This window comes from Zeus faber (assembly GCF_960531495.2).
Source record: "Zeus faber genome assembly, chromosome: 11".
NCBI classification, from domain to species: Eukaryota; Metazoa; Chordata; class Actinopteri; order Zeiformes; family Zeidae; genus Zeus; species Zeus faber.
This window is the reverse complement of record NC_137205.1, coordinates 12,981,274-13,003,532: the sequence shown is the minus strand read 5'-3', so window position 1 is coordinate 13,003,532 and position 22,259 is coordinate 12,981,274. Positions and strand designations below refer to the sequence as shown.

Sequence of the window (22,259 nt, the reverse complement as noted above, 5' to 3'; positions counted from 1 at the left end):
ATAGTCATGGCCTGCATACAACAATTAAATGATGGATGACAATGGCAACGAGCCAGCTGCCCGGACACACACACACACACACACACACACACACACACACACACACACACACACACACACACACACACACACACACACACACACACACACACACACACACACACACACACACACACACACACACACACACACAGAGAGATTTGAGGGAGACTTAAACAACAAATGGCAGGACCGACCTGGTCTTTCTTGGTCTTGTGGGAGGAGGCCACGTGAGCCAGGTACTGGATGACTTTCTTGGTGTTTTCTGTTTTACCTGCACCAGACTCTCCCCTGCAGAAGAGAAGGTGTAGGCAAAAAAAACAAACAAATCAACTTAATAGACAGACAAAAATATAAGATGAGAAAACAAAGTATGGCAATAAAAGGCAGGGCGGTAAAAGATTTGATTTGTTGACTCACGTGCAAAGAATGGACTGATCTTCCCGATCTGTGGAAGGACATTGAAAAAGTCTTCATGTAACTTTAAGAACCAAGTAGAGCAGTGTAATTAGTTCATATTGCAGCTGGACAGAAGTATCATTACATTCAAGATTCAAGATTTTTATTTGTCACATACATATACATACTTCCATACATATATGCAGTGAAATGTAATGAACCGTGCATAATGTGCACGGTACATTATCTCAACAGCACATGCAGGATACTATTCACTCTAGAACAGGAAGTGCAGTGGCTGCAGACAGGAAATCAATATCCGGTTTCCTGTGACTGGAATGGGTATTACCAGTCTACAAACTTCATGGCTAATTACCCAAAAGCACATACACTGAAGCCGGAACGCTTCACTGGTACCCAACATAGGAAAATAAGCACTGATGGACATGACCAAGGGTTTGGGTAGCATGAAAAACGACAGAGGTTTGCACATTAAGATAACAGGCCCTTGAAGGAAGTGCCAAGAGAATGCTAATGCACGTATCCTGTCTTGTGCAATACACCTCCATCAGCACAGAATGACTCATTTACCGCATACGCAAGTTAGGTTTGTGTGCATAAATACAAGTTGTTAACTTGAAGGATGTCAATTCAACTAAGATTGTCAACTAAGAAAATATAAAGTAACATGTTTAGGGAAAAATATATATAAAAAAAAAAAAGGGGGGGGGGGGTGAGGCGACCCATTTTAGCTTCTCTCTCTGGTCAAATTTGACAACAGGTGGGCTGCAGATATTCCTCTATCGTCGCATTCAAATTTGTATGCTTTATTGTTTTTAATATTCAAATATAGATATCAATTTAGTATGGGGGGTGGGGCCGTTAAGAACGGTTCCACAACTCTGATCAGAGCGATCTTTTCTTCAAACAAATCAAATAAAAGCTCTATATGTATTTAATCTACTCCGTTTCCTGCTGCTGCACCGCTGGGGAGCTCATGGCTCCTGAAAAAAATCCCGCCCGTGTTCTCACGGCAAATGCCCCACGTGCCGGCACGGCCCGCAAGCCAATGGTGGGGAACCTCTGCACTAGAGGACATTCCGGAGGTAATGCTCGGGTTCATTGCCCACTTTCATGGCGACATTCTTGGAATTACTGGACATTCTGGTCAAAGGCGCACTCTCCCTTGTACACACAGTGAAACGCCACAGGAGAGAGGTGTGCCAGTGCGCTCGTGCGTCTCTGCTGACCTCGCACACCGTTACCAGGGATATTTCTCTCTGTGTATTCACTGTGCCACAAACTGGATGAACTTTATCGCTCATCACATGTAAATTGATTCGCTAATGTGAGCCAAAACATTTATAATCAATTATTTATTTCTAAAAATAAATACACAATCAAATGGCAATTTCAGAATTCAAATAGTTGTTGTTTTTTTAGATTCTAATTTCGTTCCTGCAGCCCGAGTCAACATATAACCTTTACAATACAATAACCTGTTCTGGTCTTTGTAGACAGACAGCATTAATAATGAGCATGGCTCAGAGCTCATCTGGTGGAAAGCTACTTTTAAATGGAAAGATCTAAATCTGAATTTACCATTGTTAACAATGCAGGGACAAAGAGGACTGTTGAACTAGTGTGGTGAGCATATACACCGATGAGCCAAAACATTAAAACCACTGGGAGGTGAAGTGGATAACATTGATCATCTTGTTCCAATGGCATCTGTCAATAAGACAGGGAGAGGGGGATATATCAGGCAGCAAGCGAACAGTCAGTTCTAGTAGTTGATGTGTTGGAAGCAGGAAAATGGGCAAGAGTAAAGATCTGACCAATTTTGCTCTTTGACAAGAGCAAAATTGTGATGGCTAAGCATCTTCAAAACAGCAGATCTTGTGCTGTGTTCCCAGTGTATGCAGTGGTTCGTACCTACCAAAAATGGTCCAAGGAAGGACAACCGGTGAACCAGCGGCAGGGTCGTTTGCGCTGGCTCATTGATGCGTGTGGGGGGTGAAGTCTAGCCGGCCTGGTCCGATCCCACAGAAGAGTTAATGTAGCACACATTTCTGAAAATGTTAGTGCGGCTATGATAGAAAAGTGTCAGAACACACAGTGAATCGCAGTTTGCTGCATATGAGACTGCGTCGACGCAGATTGGTTGAGTGACCAACCCCTGTTCGCCACCAAAAGCGGCTACAAGGGGCACGTGAGCGTCAGAACTGGACCACAGAGCAATGGAAGAAGTTGGCCTGGTCTGATGAACCATATTTTCTTGTACATCATGTGTATGGCCGGGGTAAGGGTCCAATTGAGCATCTGTGGGATGTACTGGAACAACAAGCCCAATATATGAGGGACCCACCTCACAACTTACAGGACTTGCTGCTAACGTCTTGGTGCCAGATACCACAGGACACCTTCAGAGGCCTTGTGAGGTCCATGCCTTGAAAGGTCAGAGCTGTTTTAGCGGCACGAAGCGGCGCTACACAATACTAGTAGTGGTTTTATTGTTGTGGCTGATTGGTGTACATGTGGGTGAAAGGGAGACAGGGACACAGGTTAAGTATCATCAGGCCAAGTATGTCCAGAGGAGTAAGTATTATCACAGCTCTTAGTCTGTCTTGAGTTTGTGTTGCTTCCCCTCTCAAGATTCAAATTCTGTAGTGTATCAGATAAAACACAAACTACGAAGACTTACTGTAATCAAGCTTTTAAACATTCCTATGTGTCACATTTTCATTATTAAGCTGACATATAACTGCATAGTATCTTAATTACTCAAAATATAAGGCAACTAAAACTGGCAACCATATTTTCAGTTTCAACAACCAAAAGCTGATGCCTTATTGACAACCTGGCAACCACTTTTGAAAGTTACTGTTGAGCCTCGCTACCAAATTAAAACTCTTGTGCACAGGAATAGAGAGTAGCTACTATTTAGTAAGGCCAGTAGGGCAAGTTATTGATATGAAGCTCGTTCTGCTTTCGGAACTAGGATCCGCTCTAAGAGCCTGCTGCTACTTGGGACCCTGGAGACCTGCGTCTAAAAGGACCCAGCTGAATACATTCGATATCTCTATTTGTTCATGTTTTTAAGGGAATTATACTTCATCTTGCTGATTGGTTCAAAATTGATGAATGCCCTGAGGAATTATATTGTTTATCACTCAGTGTGGTACTATTCTGAAAATAATGGCCTTGTTAAAATTGAAACCTGTGTGTGTGTGTGTGTGTGTGGGGGGGGGGGTCAGCATTTTGACTATTAATGGTGAAATAACAGTGGAATGAGTACGGCATAAATCTAAAACGAAAACCCAAAGCTCCAACGAGACCCATGACTTCCATAAAGGGCCTCTGCTGTTGTCATAAGTGATTAATCATGGTTTTGGGGATTTTTCTGCTTACCCTGCATCATGCTTCTGTAGGCTGTGTCCGTGATGGCGTAGATGTGGGGGGGCATCTCGTGCCTCTTCTTGCCCTTGTACATGTCTACGATCTCCTCAGAGTAGATGGGGAGGTTCTTGTAGGGGTTTATTACCACGCAGAAGAGACCAGAATATGTCTGCACAACACAGAGGAGTAATGTTTCACCACAGCGTCCTGAAGAGTTTTAAATGCAAACTTGATGTTACAAACACTCCAACGTCAGAACATGAGGTGATTGTTTGGGGGCAGTCAGTGTCTGGCATTTGTGAGTGAAATAAATTAGATTTTAAGTAGTCTAATGTGACCATCTCATTTGTGAGAGAAATAAATTCGATTTTAAGTAGTCTAATGTGACCATCTCATTTGTGTGTTCTATGCCACTATCAGTTTATCACTATCAAAGCTTATAACGGTGTAATACACACCCACCTTGTGAATGAACAGCCATTTGACATTGAAACCACTGACGAAAATGTACCTTATTCACATTTTAGTCATTGCAATATTTGAAATACATTGGTGTAAAATTCACCTTAAATTTGGATTAACACATTTGATTGTGGAATCTAATAATTATACAAAATTATCATGCTCAACTCAATAATTGCGGTAATAAATGTGACAGTTACGTTTTTCCAGTCTGGCATACATCTGTACTGAAGAAAAATGATTTCTCAACCGACCAATCTTCCCAGAAATAGATCTTACATAATCTCACCACACCCGATGGCAAGTTAAAACTGATGTGACACTAAACTTGTGAAATATAGCAAATCTAACAGGATCCAGGACTCATATCTTCAGGCGATAGTGTCTATTGCAATGCTCTGAGACTGGATCTGTTGACACACCCCTTTCTCCTTTTTTTCCACCTCCCTGGTGCATTCCTCTGGTGCCCTCCCTGCATCGCTGCACCCTGGTCTGGTCCCATCTCCCTAAAGCGCCCCTCATCCAAGACAAGAGGGGTGTTTTTAAAGAGTGCCTGGAGGCACTCAACCCTACCAACCCTGATAACCACGCTGTGTTGATGTGACCGGGTCAAAATACAGAACAACAGCTAGTTAATTGCTCCCAGCCCGGGACACATGTATTGCACTGGACTAAATAGTATCAATTATGGGGGCAACAGATAAAACACCGTTTACATCCCATATTCATTTCACTTCCATTTCAGATCTGACACTAGATCCGTCACTAAAGGCATGTCATTAGCCACCTCGCCCTCCCCTCCCTCCAACTTTTCCCCTCAGGAGAGCATTGTTCCCACTGGCTTCCTGTTTACAGCATAACTCCAAACTCGGGCAGCAAAAGACAGCATGAGTGAGAGACAGCAAGAGTGAGAGACAGCGGGAGAGACAGCGAGAGAGAGACAGCAAGAGAGAGAGGCAAGTGTGGAGGAGGAAGCAATAGTGGTCAGGAAAGCAGAGATAATTTAGCGACTAACGAGTAGGGACACTGATCTTTTTCTTCAGCAGGGTGTCTGCAGGTATGATAGTTACATTTAATACTTGGAGACAATTTAAGACAACCTCCAAGAAATTTTAAGAATGTAAGATATTGGGACTTCTCATTATCTCAATAAATAATGAATACAGGTAGTGATCGGGTACTGGGAGAAATGCAACCATTACTTTTGTTTTCCATAAAACCCCGGGCAGGTTAAGTAAGAGGATTTTCTTGGATTTGGTTATATAACATGAGAAATATTGACCCTGATGCAGAAGAACTGTATTCATTTTGACAGTGTCATAAAATATGAATGTCATGTTGAAATGAAGACAAATTCAAAGCTGAAGACTATTTGATGACCTCTATGGCCTAATTTTTAAAACTGAATGCAAGACATTTTAAGGACTTGCAGACACCCTGTTTAGGCCTATACAGACATGATCCACGACAGTATCCAGGCTTGATGCTAAATGGTTTAATGTTTAAACAAATTATTGTTTATAGACATTCCAATTGTTCGCCTATAGGTGTGATTGTGTTTTATACTCACGTATATGAGGCCAGAGTAGTATCTCTCCTTCAGGTTGTGCAGCACAGAGGCCTCGTTGAGGCAGGTGAGCTCGGCCATGTCCTCCACCTTGCTGAACTTGGGTGGGTTCATCTTCTGGATGTCGTCCTTGTTCACCTTCACCTTCTTGCCAGAGTCTGCAAGCTCCACCATACACTCATCGCCGCGCTCCTCCTTCACAGAGCCGGCCTCGAAGCCCAGGCGCTCCGACGGCACCCACACCAGCTTCTTGGTGGCCCAGTCAGCCTGTGCCAGTGGATTGTTGACCAGGTTGCGGTCCACGTACAGGAACTTGTCTGCGTCCGACATGATTGCTGTGGGAGAGAGGAAGAGAACGATGAGGAATGGAGGAGAGAGAAACAACCATCTCTTGTAGGAACTGAAAGATTAGTCACACCATTTGTGCTTATTGCTCCAACCGCACTCACCCCATTAGATAATTTAAAATTTGTTAAAAGCAATTGTCATCATCAGTAGATGACATTTAATTATAGTGATAATGTTAAATGAAACTGAGCGACTGTCTCTCGAGCTTCCTTGTTGTCTGATCTCTGAAGAATGCAGGTCACAGTCGATAGGATGTGAAGCAGACGGTGGGTGCTTAGGTTGGCTCAGGTCAACATGAAACATGACAGTGTGAAAGAAAAACAAGGTCCCACGCCGTCCCTTGGCTAACCACTTGATCAAATTAGCAGCCGCTTTGCCTCCCCTTGCCAACGAGATTCCGCAAACATAAAATACGTCAGAATGCCCTTTTACAAAACCTCGCATTTGTGGTAATGCACAACATGTGCTGAGCATTTCATTATGTGGTCTGGGGAACAACTGTGTTGATTACACGCTTGTAGGACAAACAAGTTTTGCCTTTCAATTTTTCAACGTCATGTTGCCAGTGCCAACGAGCAGGTTGAGGTGGGAGGGCAGCGGAAGGAACCGTGGGACTATGTGTGTGTCAAATAAACAGATTAGGCTGCAGAAAGAATCCTAAAGAGAAAGCCCCCACTAAATAAATAAAAAGTTCCCATAAAAGCCCTAGAATATATGGTTGGTATCAAAACCTGCCTCCAGGGCGTTCATAGCCAACCCGAAGCCCATAACCAGGGGTGAGCCATAACTTGTACAGGCCTAATCACAACCAGCTCTGCTTGACTAAGGCAAAGTTGTGGCCTTATTACACCTCACCAACATTTCATACCGGTTTCATATTGCACCAAAAACCCAGTTACACCCGCTATCATCCGGCTTTTTTCAAGTGTTATGGCGTTGTTTGCTTAAGTTGCTGTCACCTCTACCCCACCATCACACTGGAACCATGACACGCCCCTTTTCCAGTGCGTTTGTGATGTCGCATGTGACACACCAGAAAGAAAAAAAACAAAAAAAACAACAACAACGATTTCTCTTGGAAATGGGAAAGGTGTCAATCACCTATGTAAGCTGGTTAAAAAATAAAGAAACAAGATAAAAAATTGTATGCCTGCTATTTTTGGTGTAAAAACGGTATCAGTGGCAGGGTAAGGGCGGGGCTTGTGGAACCTTCATAAGGCGTTTTCGCGCTGCAGGAATTTATTTTTATTTAATAGTTCTAAGAACTTTTGGAGTAACCGTCCCTTTTTGTGTCCATGCTACAGGAACTAGGAACAATCGTAGTTCTTACAATGCTGTTCTTGAGGAACTTTTTTTTTTTAGCTCCTACTCCAGGGTAGGGACTAATCGGCGCAAGAGGAACCTTCAGTGACTTAAGTGCACGGCGACCATGTGCCTTGCGAAAGTCAGAAAAACCTTTAAATGACGTCTTGCAGAGCTAATATGAGTTAAGATCCAACACGCTGGATTGCATGTTTCTTGCCTCAAATTTGTTGAGAAACAGATTTTAGTGAACTGATAAGATGCAATTTGTGAATGTTACAGAATAAAGAGTCCCCAGAAATATATTGTGCGAAAACAACGAGACAAGTATTACCAGTATTCAGGGACAGCGATCAGAGTTACATAAGCCCAGGCAGAGTTGCTTAACTAGCGTTGGTTCAAAAGGGGATTGCTGGGCAGTAAACTGAACATGCTGTACTTTCACTGCTGCTGGACCCCCCTACGTTTTCTCCATCACAACCATTCCTACACAACAGGAGTTAAAAGGCAGCCTTCCTCCACCTCAGGGCTGGGGACATTATCCTCCATGAATGTTCAGTCCCTTTCCCTGGGAACACTAGAAGGACTACACTTCCAACAAATCTTATTGTATTCACATTCATGTATGGAGGGGGAAAAGAAACAAAGCAAATGAGGTGAGGTTCAGACCATTCCTTCATTATTTCATCATGTTACTTTGGGGCTCATTCATTCGCTGGAAAAGTTTCAGTTCTCTGAAAGAATTACTAACACACCCAATTTGCCAAGGTCCAGTGAGAGGGCTGTACGTGGGCCAAGGAGTTGTACTAGCCGTTATAAAAACAGTGTTCTGGAGGAGTGCAGAGCATGATTTATTGGTCTTTGCACATAGCTTCTCCAACTTCACAGCATCATGTTATTTGTGACTACATTTGACCCCTCTTAAGTTATAGTACAACTTTGACTGCCATATCACAGTTTTTGCAAAAGCATGGAACATGTCACCATCATGTCAACACAAAAGAATATAAAAACACAGACTGGATTGGAAAAAGAACAACAGAGTCGGGCAGAAAGAACAGCAGGGGTTAAAAGCATTCGGAAAATAAAGGGGTCATGTCTGCCCTGTCCGTTCTGGCACATTAACCACAGCCTGGGAGCCGGAACAGGGGTGGTGGGGGCGGGAGGAAAGACTGGGGGAGTCACTCTTCTCATGACCCCCCTGCCTCCCAATGTCCGTACTCCCTGTCAGACCGCAGCATACAGCTGACTTTCATCACTAAGTACACCCCCATCCCACTCATCCACCGCCACCCCCCCCCTCCTCATCTGACATGACAAATGCTGCCACCCCCTCATCCCGCTTTACAACATGGTCCACACAAGGCTAATTAGTCCTCAGCTGGCTTCACTCTCCTTTCTCCTCTTGACTTCATCCCCAACCCCTCCTCCCCCGATACTTCCACACACACACACACACACACACACACACACACACACACACACACACACACACACACACACACACACACACACACACACACACACACACACACACACACACACACACACACACACACACACACTTTCCCAGAAAGAGATTGAACACAAAGGAATTCCAATAATTTATCTCCCGTGGCCTTAATGCCCCCCCCCCCATTAAAGTCTCAGAACCAGTTTCTCTTTGCACTACTGTCCGGCCTGTCCACAGCAGGCCAGACGGGCTTCAAGGGGTCTAAACACTCAGGGTAGATTTTCAATTCCCACAGCAGCCATCACACCCTAGGTTCCACAAAACAGAACTAGGCTCAACTGAGTGCAAGTTGTGTGTTTGTTTCCACGGCCTCAGCACATAAACTTGGCTATTCCACGAACCAATACTTTTGGACTTGGGTAAGTCGGCTCCATGCGGAGCTGGCTGGCTGCCATAGTGGCGATCGCAATCCCTTTTTGCTTTGTTGTTTGGTAAAAACAAGCAGTGAAGGAGAGTGTGCACACCCAGTGCTCTCCTGGTACTTGATCCGTATCGTGCTCTGGCCGTAGGGGAAAGGCGTGTACGCTTGTATATGTGAAAAAGGCGAATACTCAAACAAACATCTCAAACATGTATACAAACATGCTAGCCGTTGAAAAGGAGCACAGGGTGGGGGGGCCAAAGGCCGAGGAACTCTTGCACTAAATTATTTACAGTGAGCCAAATCATTAACAACACCACTAAACTAAAAAAGAAAACAATCACAGATCTTTAATGATGTGTACATAAATAACAATAACACAGTACTATATTTTCAAGCCCACTGCTTGCAAAAAAAAAAAAGACAACTTTTTTTGGAGAAAAAAAACAAAACAAAAAAAAAAAAAACATGGCAAGTCCAAGTATGTGCTAAAGAGACGACATGCCGATGCTCCGTCCATGACTGCCATTGTGCTACTCAAACGACTTGACACAAATAAGTTCACGACACACTTAAAACTCCCCACTCTCTCCCAAGAGCAACCGGGGAACTGAAATTATCCAGTGTCTATTCTAGTTTGACGCAGGCTGCTCTATATTGATGGGGCAGTAGCTCAGGAGGTAGTTGCCTTGGACAAAAGTGTCTGCCAAATGATGATGTAAAGGTGCAAAAAGATAGAAGAAAAGGAGAAATTAGGGGTGACCAAAGGTTGCTTTTATATCTCTGCCTCCCAATGTGTAACCTAACAGTGGTAGAAAGATGTGGCTCCAAACCTTCTGTGGTAGGATGATAAAATACTTGGCATTGTGATTCATTCGGGATGGCACTGCCCCATCTTCTTCAGATTAGCCTTCTCCGCTGAGGGCCATGCTGCCCTTTCAACCACTAACTTCTAAGCCGGGATGTGTCAAAACCCTACTGAGTCAGTCTGTTGAACACCAGCTACAAAAAAGATTATGAGCTACTTACTCCAAAAGTGTTTCTCATTAATTGAACATTAGACAATTGGACACTGTCAAGCCTGAAACAAGTTTTTCTGAAAACCCTGAAAGTTATAAGAGTTGACCGAGATTCCATTAAAGGATTAGGTTATAACAATTTCCATCTGAAAACGTTAACCAGTGATATCCTGTCTCAGTCATAGCAGACAGTGTGAAAGCGGAAGAGAAATCATCATCATGAATAACACGAGAAGGGAGAGCTGTTCTATAAACTAAAATCAGCAGAGTGTGGCTACAAAGACAGGAAGTAGCACAGTATTATGGTGTTAAGGGAGGAGGACAAGGAAAGGTATTGCCAGGCTGATAAATTAAACTAGGAGAGTTGTTGCCATGCTTCATCCAAAGTGAGGGCAAGCATCAATGCCCTCTGTTTTTTGGGATGTACCAGGTAGGGATGAAAAATACCAGTATTTGTATCTGCAGAAGAAGTGTGTGTATCAAAAGAACATTCAAGCGCTTTCTGCATCAGCTGTTGCTGAGATACAATATACCTTTAATCAATTGCCCATACTTATTCAGAGTCCAGTGGAACTCCTGGCTTTTAACTCTAACGCCCAGTGACTTAACATACTGCAAGAAAAGAGGTGGTGGGTACTTTTACAGCATGACCATTTAGGCCAAAGCACCCAAAGCTTTGGCATCTGAGTTCCTAGCCAGAAAGACAGTTATGGCTTGCTGTCTGGCTGTCCCACGGACAGCAATATTTATTACAAAGAACAGTCAATTATACTTTACTCCCTCTCCAAGATCCACACTTGCCTCAGATGAATGCCATCTGGCTTCAATCTTAGCTGCCCTCATGCCATGATAAACTGTCTTATTTGCCCGGTTTGAATTGTTCATTTCACTCCCTCAAAACAACATTTTGTAGGATAAGCAGAGTTCTGCATGTCTAATAACATGTATTTACGCCACTATAATAGTGGCATAAAATAGGACCTGTAATAATACACTTACCTATTGCAGAAGAGCCATTTGCATTGAACATTGGAACACAGAAAATTTGGGTAGACGGTTTATTTCGCACAACCCAAGGGAAGTAAATGCACCCAATTACCTTTGTATTAACATTTCTCATATTAGCTTACAATAACACTTCAATTTGGATGGAAACATGATTGTAAAATAACTTTGTAAAATTGCTTTATTCCAAAATCTGCTCAAATAATTGTGATCGAGTGATTATAGTCATTGTGACAGCGCTAAGCATTGAATCCAGGCAGTGAAAAGCAAGAAATCGAATATACAAAGGCTCATTATGGTTTTGTGTATTCATTATGGTTTCCTTCCATCCTCCTTTCTCTGGGAGACTGGAGAAAAGAGGAAATGACAAAGTGGGAAAACTATTTTGCCATTTGTGCAACTGAATTCTTTCAAGGAGCAGGGTGGCAGCATCTTAAAAGAAAAAAGTACTAGCCTAAGCAGTATGTTTGAGACAGCTCTAGGAAAATAACTTCACTCCAGGATGAATCTAAACCTCTTTCCACAACTCCCTGGCCAGGATGGCACTTGGGCAAGAAGTTTCTAATTTCACCATAAACCGTTTGCCAGTCAATGCTATCTCACAGTACCAACTAGGCCCAGACTGAGTGGAATTAAAGCCCCATCCATAAAATCTACAAATCTGCCTCTACAGATTGAATATTCCCAGTCATTTGATACATACAACAAGCCTGGATTATATCACTGTGTGTATATCATTTGTGTTTTAACATCGATTAAAAATACCTGGGGGAAAAATTGGAGATGGTGGGGAAGAAAGTGTGTCTGAGGAAGTGAATTTGGGTTTCCCCCACTCGCAAAGTCACTGATCTGAAAGGTAGAAATTTCATTTCCTGCATTCTAAACGAGGACTTTCAGACCCATTTATTGCAGATTAAATAGTAAATCACCCCAGATACAGTAAATATTTCACTGATCTGTCTATACACTGAACCAATCAAACACAAGTGGTGGCTATGAGATGAGCTCTGAGAATCGATACATGTCTGAGGACAACCACCATCTAATAAATAGAGCAGCCATCAGCTTTGAGATCTTCATAAAAACCAAACCAGCATACAAAGAGGTCAGAGGACCACGTGGGTCAATCAGCGCATCTACTGCCCAGCATGCTGTTAAAGTGACAGGGGAATACATTCTGCTGAGATCTGCCTGCATCCAAAACTTCCTCTACGACAGACGTTTTCAAAGCGATTAAGTCTGTTGTCCAGTCACCCCCCCAAATATAATGAACCACACACACACACACACACACACACACACACACACACACACACACACACACACACACACACACACACACACACACACACACACACACACACACACACACACACACACACACACACACACACACACACTTTGCATTCTTAAACGGGCTAGGTGACAACTTAGTAAAAATACAAGATCATTCATTAGCATACAGAGAGAGCCACAGTACTGTGTTTGCATGTACATGTGGAAAATAAATAGCTTAAAAATAATTACACAAGGAAATAACTACACAAGGTAAATAGACATAGGCATCCAATAAATACTAACGTGCGAGCTTGCACCTCAATGCAGCAGAAGGGTAAGTTACCTCGTCATGCTGCTGCTTATATAGGTCGCTAGTCCACGGTTACACATGACCTCATCATTTACATCATAGTGGGAAGGGCAGATCGAGCTTAACTTACCCAGTCAAATACAATTATCACCAGAAGCCTGATCAAGGAATGTCCTTCATTTGAAGTATTCCTAAAAAAGTTATTTGCGTTTGGAGTCAGAGAGCGGCCATTTCCTGGTATTGTTAAATTGTGTTGGCCTACAGGTGCGTTCTCTAAGAGAAGGAGGCGAGAACGGAGGGATTGTGGACAAAACCAGAAGCTGAGGACAAAAAGTAGAGAATGAAGAGTGAGTGAGGAGGAGGAGGAGGAGGAGGAGGAGGAGTCAGGACATCCTGAAGAGCACTAAGAAAGAACAGGATCCCACAGCGGGCACTCAAGCTAATTCATCTCAGGCAATTGCCAGCATTCCCAAACTGACTGACCCAATTGAATCACGCCGTTCAAATCATGCAAAAGAAACAGACATTTTAACATACCGGAAATGGCATGAAAATTTACAGTTTACACGAACACATAATACTAAGGCATCAATTACCAATAAAGAACTGATGGACAAGTCAGAATGAATGACTTAACCTGGACCTGTCAGGAAACCCAGATGCACATGTACCCTCAAATTCTTAAATTCATTAAAAAATAAAACATTTAAATAAAATCCCAATCCTTTCAAGAGGTGAAACAAACAAACAGCACTAAATTAGCAATTAGATACATACAAAGAGATATTGACTCAGGCCACAATGTGGTTAACTGATTACCCTATAATTACTTTTTTCCAGGACTCCCCTGTTTTTAAAAGATGAAAATATACTCTGTCACTACAATTTGTCCGTAAGTCACAAAAAACAATATCCAACATAGGCCTATTCATTAGTAGTCTTATTTTTTGGAGGAAAGTAAAATTTGCCCATTTTGATAAGATAATCTCCAGATGCCATAACAGCATATGGGATCTAGCAGTGCATCACCCTGTCTTTTCCTAATTCATCTTGTTTATTTTCAAATGCAAGGAAGACTACATGCAACCTTTCACAGCCAAGATGTCTAGACATCTCCCCAAAAAAAACACTTTCAATAAACCCAAATATCCATGGCATGTTCACACACGGCTGTATCATTTCTAAAAGATTGGATGTCCTTTCACACAACTCCCCACTGTGAGACTTAAAATGTCTGTTTGATTTCAACTGGCCTTGGGTGGAGGGGGCCCAGCTTATGGGCATCACTGAAACAAACGATGGAATGCAGCAATCTCTGCGGGGGACTACATAAGGACATTGCAACTGGCAATAAGTGAGCGCCCGCATGTAAAGAGCCCCAGTTTAAAAGATATTGTCACAGCTTTATTAGATTGCTCAATGCACAAGCGGGTGGGTACCCTGCCTGAACCCCACTATGTTTAAGCTAGAATGTCTATGGCCATGGCAACTGTTAAAATTCCATACAGTGTCTACACACAAAGCACAAGCATATTTTTGTCACATTAAATATTCCTCTCCCCATTTCCTCATGCCTTTGGGGAGTCATGGTGAGGCTAGCAACATACCAAAAAGACAATTAATAAAAAACGTACCAAATAATACAGACAACCTTGAAGAGAGAAGTGTAAGGTTAAGGTAGACAGATATATTCACATTAGGGTTATAGGATTTAGATACTCTGAGTCAATCACCACTACGCATGTACGAGGGAACTAAAAATGATATTGTTGGGACAAGGTCACCTAGTACAACATGACCTACAACACCCCCCCCCCCCCCAACAGACTTCCAATAAATAAGAACAAAAAAAATAAAAGAGTCAAGTTGGGGGAGAATTTAGTAATTCTGATGACTACAAACGAGAGGGTGGAAGGAGGTCTGAGGCCTTCAGCACTTTGTGCAGGAGAGGCAAGCCGTTCTAACGGCTGAAGCAGTGCCACAGCTGTGCGTTGCACTTATATATATTACTACTGAACTCCATCCAGTCCCAGAGAATGCGATTTCCTAACTCACAAGGGCGTGTTCGCAATCACACGAGTCCATTTCCCATATGAGAGCAGATGACCTACAGCAGGCCTGTTCAACTGGAGGCCCGTCGGCCAAATATGAACGCAGACCGACCCGTCGACAAAACCAGAAATACCTGTAGGCGCATAAAGTACCAATAACAATCAAATGACTACGCGGAAGCCATGTGCATTTAATAATAAAGCCTGAGACGATTTTATGTTGAAATGTTCATTTTCGGCTAACTTGGAAAATGATGAAGAGCATTTGAGGAACATGGTGGTTTTGCGTTCTGTTCCTTTGCTTTACTCGAGCTACACTCAACAACGAAAATTGGCCTCTGAACAGGTTGAAAATCTGCCCCCAAGCAGAATGCGTCTGGTTGGTAGACGGTGCCCTGGCGTCGCTGCGGAACCGACAGGCAAACACGGGTTCAACACAGAGAAACTTGACGAAGCGTCGGCTGGAAGTTGGGCAACAAACCGTGGCCCAGGGACGCCCGTGACGTCATCCACTCCACCGCGGATGGCACCGCGCGGCGGCACCGACGAAAAAGTGACGTAATGCCCGGACTGAGCGCGCGCGCACACACACACACACACACACACACACACACACACACACACACACACACACACACACACACACACACACACACACACACACACACACACACACACACACACACACACACACACACACACACACACACACACACACACACACGCTGGGGGAAGTTCGGTTGAGCCCGGACGCCGAGGCGCACTCCGGGGTGGTGTTACGGCGACGACGTTGCACTTTCCGTCCTTCCACGGTCACCGGTTCACGGTTAGAGCGGGCGGCGAATGAATGGGCGTCGGGGGAGTGGGGTGGGGGGGGAGAGAGAGAAGGCCGAGCGGAAGGCAGCGAGGAGGTGGGCTCGTTACCTGCTTCTCCGGTGCAGGACGCGTTGAAAGCTGACTCACAAACAAGCAGCGGCTCGGTCGGTGAAACGAACTCCTTCCCGGTCGACGAGCGGCTTCGTGAAGAGCTAACACCAAACTACGGCGCTCACTTCCCCCTCTCCGTCTCTCCACCGCTCACTCTCTTTTTTTTTTTTTCCTCCTCTCTTTCCTTTTTCCCTCCCTCCGTCTCCGGTTAGTTCACGTAAACTAGTCGCGCAAGACTCGGGAACGAATCGTTCGCCGCGAACGAGTCTTGGAAATGACTTGAGCGTCGGGAGTCCTCCCGGCAAAAAAAAATAAAAAAAATAAAATAATAATAATAATAATAATAATAATAAAAAATGGGACGACCGAGTGAATCTCTGACTCACACTTTCACATGACACCAAAATAATACACTTTAACAGAAGTACATTTTTACTTCTGCTTTTGTGGTTCCCACTTTGCATTTGTCTACCAAAATAAATGACCTTGAGAAAATGAGGCTAAACGATTTTCGGGGCCCGCGGTTTGCACTCTTCCACCTAAATGATTCATTTTGAATTCTTAAATGAGTGCCAAAATGATATTCACAATTCAACAGAGCCAACCGACGCTTCTGACTCCCGTTCATCGTTCATCGGAAGCCCCCCCCCCCCCCCCCCACACACACACACACACACACACTCATACACCCGTGCATTACACCAACTGAATCGAGTGAAAGACGAGTTGGAAAATTGGGCGGCTCTTTTTTTTTTTTAACGAAGCCACTCGTCGAGAAACGAATCTGAAAAAAAGAGTCGAACCTCTCACCACCGTGCTTTGCGCCGTCAGCCGGGGTGCGGTCCAAGGTAGGTGGGGCCTTTATGTGACGTGGGGAGGTGCTTCCGGCTTCCGGCAGCCAATGCGCTCATGAGCGAGCCCACTTTGGACCAATCAGATTGTACTGGGGGCGGGCTCTACTTGAAGGGTGGAGTGCCACTCCAAAAAAAAAAAAACTCGACTTGAACTGGTTGAAGGGGGCACAGATAAGGCGGTATGTGCATACTGAGGATTCTTATGACCATATAAGTACCAGAGGCTCGCAGGCTGCACTGCATCATCCAGGATGTGTCATTGTGGTGCAGACTGGCCCGTGTCTGCTTTGGAAAACTTTGATTCATATACCTTATTGTGCCATCTTTCTTCCACCACTGCACCGTTCACTTGTGATGGGACACAAGCAGTCAGGCCATTTTTCCATAAAAATAGGTTTTTCGTTGAACACTCTTCTTTGTGATGATCATTCAACACAAAATCTGATGTGTAAAAAAAATAGCAATGATGAAAAAGAAAACAGAAACTGCAAGGACAAATGCCGTCTCAGGAAAGGCAAATATAGAAAATAATACATAGTGTACATAAAGAAAACAGCCAAACCATTAAAAGTTTGTGTGTACAGTCCTATGCATGAAGCGCAAACCAACACTGCTACCAGTACCATATGTAGGCCAACAGTAATATACATGTGTAGTGCCTTATACCAAGGAATTGAGACCTTTGTTTAATATTTATATCTCTTTAGAATGTTGAATGCAAAACCCATGCACAACTGTGTAAAACTTTAAATAGTAAAACAATTATATCTAAATTGATGTGATAAGATAACACTTAATAAATTCTCGAATTTCAGGGTGTATTTATAGCATTGCATAATTGAGAGTAAATGAACAGTTTTTAAAATTGAGTTTACTGCTGAATTTAAAAAAATTGTCTGTTCAGACAAATTGTCTTAAGTTCAGACTTAATGATACCATCATCCAACCAATGATACCATCAGTACCACATCTGCCAGAAGCAATATTTGATCCGATCACATTGGTGCAAATATAAGAACATTTAAGGACCAAATAAGTACTGTAAATTAATTTTATCTATTTACCAGTACTATTTACAAACTCCACCTCATTGAATATACTGCTTGCATGTTGCACTCATTGAAAATACTGTTTATTATATATCTTAGTCAGTATGTATAGTTTTGTTAAACTTTATTTAGCTTTTCTTCTTTTACTATTTACAGTATTTTCTGTACGGAAATTGAATCACAGACCACCAGAATCAAATCCCTTGTATGTCTAAGCATACTTAGCCAATAAAGCCAGATTCTCATATTATAATGACCTACATTTAGGTTAAGTTGCCTGATCAATTATTTAAAAGTTGAACTTATACCAATATATCTGTCATTGTGTATTGTGTATGTTGGATTTGATTTGATTCAATTCGGTCCATGTCATAACGCAAGTGCACCACAAACTATCGCAGTCCAACAGGTAAGCCTGGATTCAAGACCGAGCACGTTTTGACAGCCTGGGAACGGCTGCTGATGTCAACTCTAATGGACGTAATCGTTTTGCTTCCCATTAACTCCATTGGCATGCGTCCTTGTTTTCTTCCAAATAAAGAGCGAGTTTTGCAGAGTGTGTGCATCTGATAGTGAGAGTGAGAGACACCCTGTGTGTGTGTGTGTGTGTGTGTGTGTGTGGGTGTGTGTATATAAGCGAGAGGGACTGAAAGAGATTTCTTTACACCCCTTTGCAAAAAGGATAATAACAAGGACTAATACAAACTCCAAATCAACCAATTTCCCAGAAATGATCTGGGCTGTTTTAATATATACTATTTAATCATATATAACAAGACATGATATGTAAGCGAGAAAGAGGGAATAAGAGATGATAAATGTCAAGATAAAGGTTCTGCCTCGGCCTGGAATCCTCTGCAGGGAGTATTCAGAGTTTGGCAAGCTGGAACCTATAAGACTCAGGGATGATATACACAGCAAAGTCACCAGGCAGACATAAATAACTCTCACCAAAACATCTACAGCAGCACGAGCTGAGAATCGACGAGAGACAAGTTCGTAAACAAGGGGAGAATGCGGCTACAGCGGATGTTTACCGCGGGAGTGGACGCTAAATGGAATTCACGACAAATACTAACGTGACCCGTGGCATTGTAAACACCTATTGACGTGTGTTTAACATTGGATGTGTGTCAGTATGTGTGGAATGTTTGGATGTTTGCCTCAACCCATAGAGCAGCGCTGCGGGACATGCGTGTCGTACAAAAAAAAAAAAAACGCAGATTATGCCGTTTGGGTGGAAAAATAAATACACCTGTAGCCCCTCCCACACTCTCACACTCGATGGTCACTTTGGAAAGGTCAATTGAAAGGGCAGGGGTCACATCATGCGATCGCAGATGCTGACAAGAGCTGAAAATACCTATGTACAGGGGCGGTTTAACCTACATCAGGACTAAACGAATCCTACTGCAATGCAGAATCCAGAATTTAAAAATGCCTTTTCTGAGATGTTGCTTATTTTAAGATTAATCAATTCTGGACGAGCAAGTCCTAGACTGAGGTGATGAAGGTCTAGTCAGCTCCTTCCGTCTGGTCTTGGTGCTGGTCTTAGTCCAGATGATTCATGTTCTCTTTTGTCAAGGTCGACCTGGAGGCCCACGTCCATTAACCCAAAGATAAACCTGCCTCTGCCCAGATTTAATTTAAACCTTTACTTTGACCTAGATTAGCTCTAATCTTTATTCTGGGAATCAAATTGTTTAAACAAAGACTAAGGCCAGACCGAGACTATTTTAAACCACGACAGAGAAAGGCCATGTGGGGGAGTCCAGATGAGAAGTGGGATTTAGTCTAAGATTAAGCCTAATTGATGGATGGATGGAGGAGGAGGAGGGGGAAAGTCAATCAGAAACAGCCTCCTCTTTTTCAGCATAACCACAATAAAACGGGACACATCAAATCTGAGTGTGGCACAAAAAAGGAAACGGAGAATTAAAAACAGAGCAATGCAGCAAATTACCAAACATGGACACTTCTGACCACCCTCCCTCCCATTCCTTTTCTCTCTCATTCACCGACCCAGTCTCTTTCTCCTTTCCACCCCACTCCCCTCTCCCTCTCTTGCTCTCTCTCTCGGTTGGCCGTAATAGAAACTGGGTGTGTCTGTAATTTGGGGTGTGTAAAGTCATTATATCATCTGCTCAGAGAGAAAGGGACCTATTCACTCACGCCATGCTGAAGGGTTGGTATTTTAGCTGGCTGCCCATTTCCACTGTGCAATTAAGAGGATGAATTCATGCATGTGGGCATTGGTGTTTAAAGTGGGTATGTGTGAGAATCCAACACAAAATAGGTGCACGGTATTCCCGCGACACACGCTTAATGACTCCAAATGGGTGTGAATGTAAAAACTTTGCTCTGTGTGTCAGCCATCAAACGCGTGTAGTTCAACTATTTACGCAACTCACTCCAGAGTACACAGAGCAATGGCGTGCGTGTCTGTCATGGTTTGTCCTTAAATGGAAGGGGTGGCAGCCGAATCCGCAACCACACGCAGTGATTAAGGACAACTCCAGCATTCCAGATATGCGGCAATGAGAGAATAGTGGCGTGCACTGCAATTTATTTGTGTTTCTGACCTTCGCCCCCCCCTCCACTTCCCTGCTTCGCCTTCTTTCCTGGTTATCAGTACACAGGAAGCACTGACGAAGACACATGTTGACTCCCAAAAACTCTAGGATGCGTGTGTTTATGGTTAATGTGTCTTGTTTCTTTGTTCGGTTTCTGCATAGACCTCCGTGGCCTCGGGACCACAGTTTTAATCAGCCTATTATTTTGATATAGGCCATCTTGTTGCACTCTATGGGAACAAGTCAGAGTGATACAAGGAACAAGGGAGGCTGCTTTGTCTGTGCCGAGCTGGTATTTGTCTGGAACAGAATGGCGACCTAACAGGCTTGTTGAAATATAAATACAGCTATGTATTTACTAAAAACACAGGACACTTTTAGGCTGCACCAGGTCTCGCTGTTGTTACAACCAATCTTTCGCTCACACATACCTTCATGTGCTGTAAGGCAGCAAGCCCACCTGCAAACAAACACACAGAATTTAACGCGAACAAATTGTACACTGACACCAACATGCTGAAACACTGACGCACACACACGGACAGCCACACACACACACACACACACAGCCAAGGCATTTTGGCTCTGTGACAGAGGCAGGTTAACTCAAACAAACAGGGCAAACATTAACGTTTTTTTTTTTAGTCTGAGAACGGCAGGCAAACGGGGAGAGGGAGTCGTCAAAGGAATTCTGCAACTCTCCCTCTCTGCCTGTGCACTCAGCAGCCTCTGGCTTCCCCCGTCTTTTTCGCCTTATATGGTAACAACAGTGGTTGAGTAAGAGAGAGAGAGAGAGAGGGAGACGGGGCTGCGAGCGAGGACGGAGGTGTGGTCTATTGTTTTTGGCGGAAGAGGTGTTGGGTTACGCTGCTCTTCGGACCGTTGCAGCCTGTCGTCATCTCCTCGCTCGCCTCGACCCCACCCCCACGTGGTCAGACAAAGAGGATGAGCGCGTAGTGACTCAGGGGGAGGCCACTTGATTCACGAACAAAGCCACTGATCAACCCGGAGGTCTGGGACAGATAGGCCAGCAGTTTAAAAAAAAATTGTAGACCATTTATAAAAAGGTACTTTTTTGTAATCCTAACTATGTGGCGTCTGCTGTACGGAATGTCTTTTATCTGGGGCACAAAAACAGTTAGCGCCTTCCGATCCCCATTCCCTGCTCACACCTGATTAGGTCATGCCGGTGGAATTTCCCGAAAAAACCCACTCTACCCCCACCGGGCTGGAAGAAAGGCGATGAGTTTGATGTGAATACTTCCCGGGGCTTGTATTTGCGTGGGGATGACCTCATCTCAGCCGAGGCTGGCGAGGCCGCAGATGGAACGTGCCAAATGTTGATCTTAATAAGCAGTCTGGACGGCCGTACCGCGGGTTCTGTAATAACACGCCTTGATGGAAGAGTAGGCAGGGCCGGGTAAGTTCCCAAATGTTCCAGTCAGTGAGAAGGCTGGATGATAAAATGATGACAGGACAGATTGTGGACGCAGGTGCCTTTACCATCCACGTCCAATTCCCACCGCATTTGACCCCAAATACATATGTTGTAATATAAATAGGCGGCTGGAAGTCATAACTATGCATTTAGAGATCCTGATGTTATCTACAGGAGTAAAGGATTTTAGGGTACACAGGGAAGATGGACAGCCTTGTAATAACATTGTGTTCGGGCCGTCAGAGGGGCGACCATATGAGGCCGCTATGGGGATTGGACGACTCGCAATGGCACCTGGACAGTTGAAAGACATGCAGACTGAAAAGCGGGTGGTCCCTCCCTCCCTCACCCTCCACAAGCTCCTG

At 43.8% G+C, this 22,259-nt stretch overlaps 1 protein-coding gene across 2 annotated transcripts in view; it reads right to left on the bottom strand.

Moving 5' to 3' along the window:
• Positions 1–16,173, bottom strand: part of LOC307237492 (myosin-9-like) — a 33,690-nt gene extending 17,517 nt beyond the window's left edge. For both annotated transcript variants that reach the window (XM_080010213.1, XM_080010214.1), the window contains exons 1-5: positions 15,978–16,173; positions 5,870–6,201; positions 3,850–4,006; positions 460–487; positions 237–330 (exon numbers count right to left, since the gene is read on the bottom strand). In XM_080010213.1, the coding sequence (XP_079866339.1) occupies positions 237–330; positions 460–487; positions 3,850–4,006; positions 5,870–6,196 (606 nt within the window). In that variant the 5' untranslated portion in view covers positions 6,197–6,201; positions 15,978–16,173. The remainder of the gene's footprint in view (positions 1–236; positions 331–459; positions 488–3,849; positions 4,007–5,869; positions 6,202–15,977) is intronic.
• Positions 16,174–22,259: the final 6,086 nt, after the last annotated feature.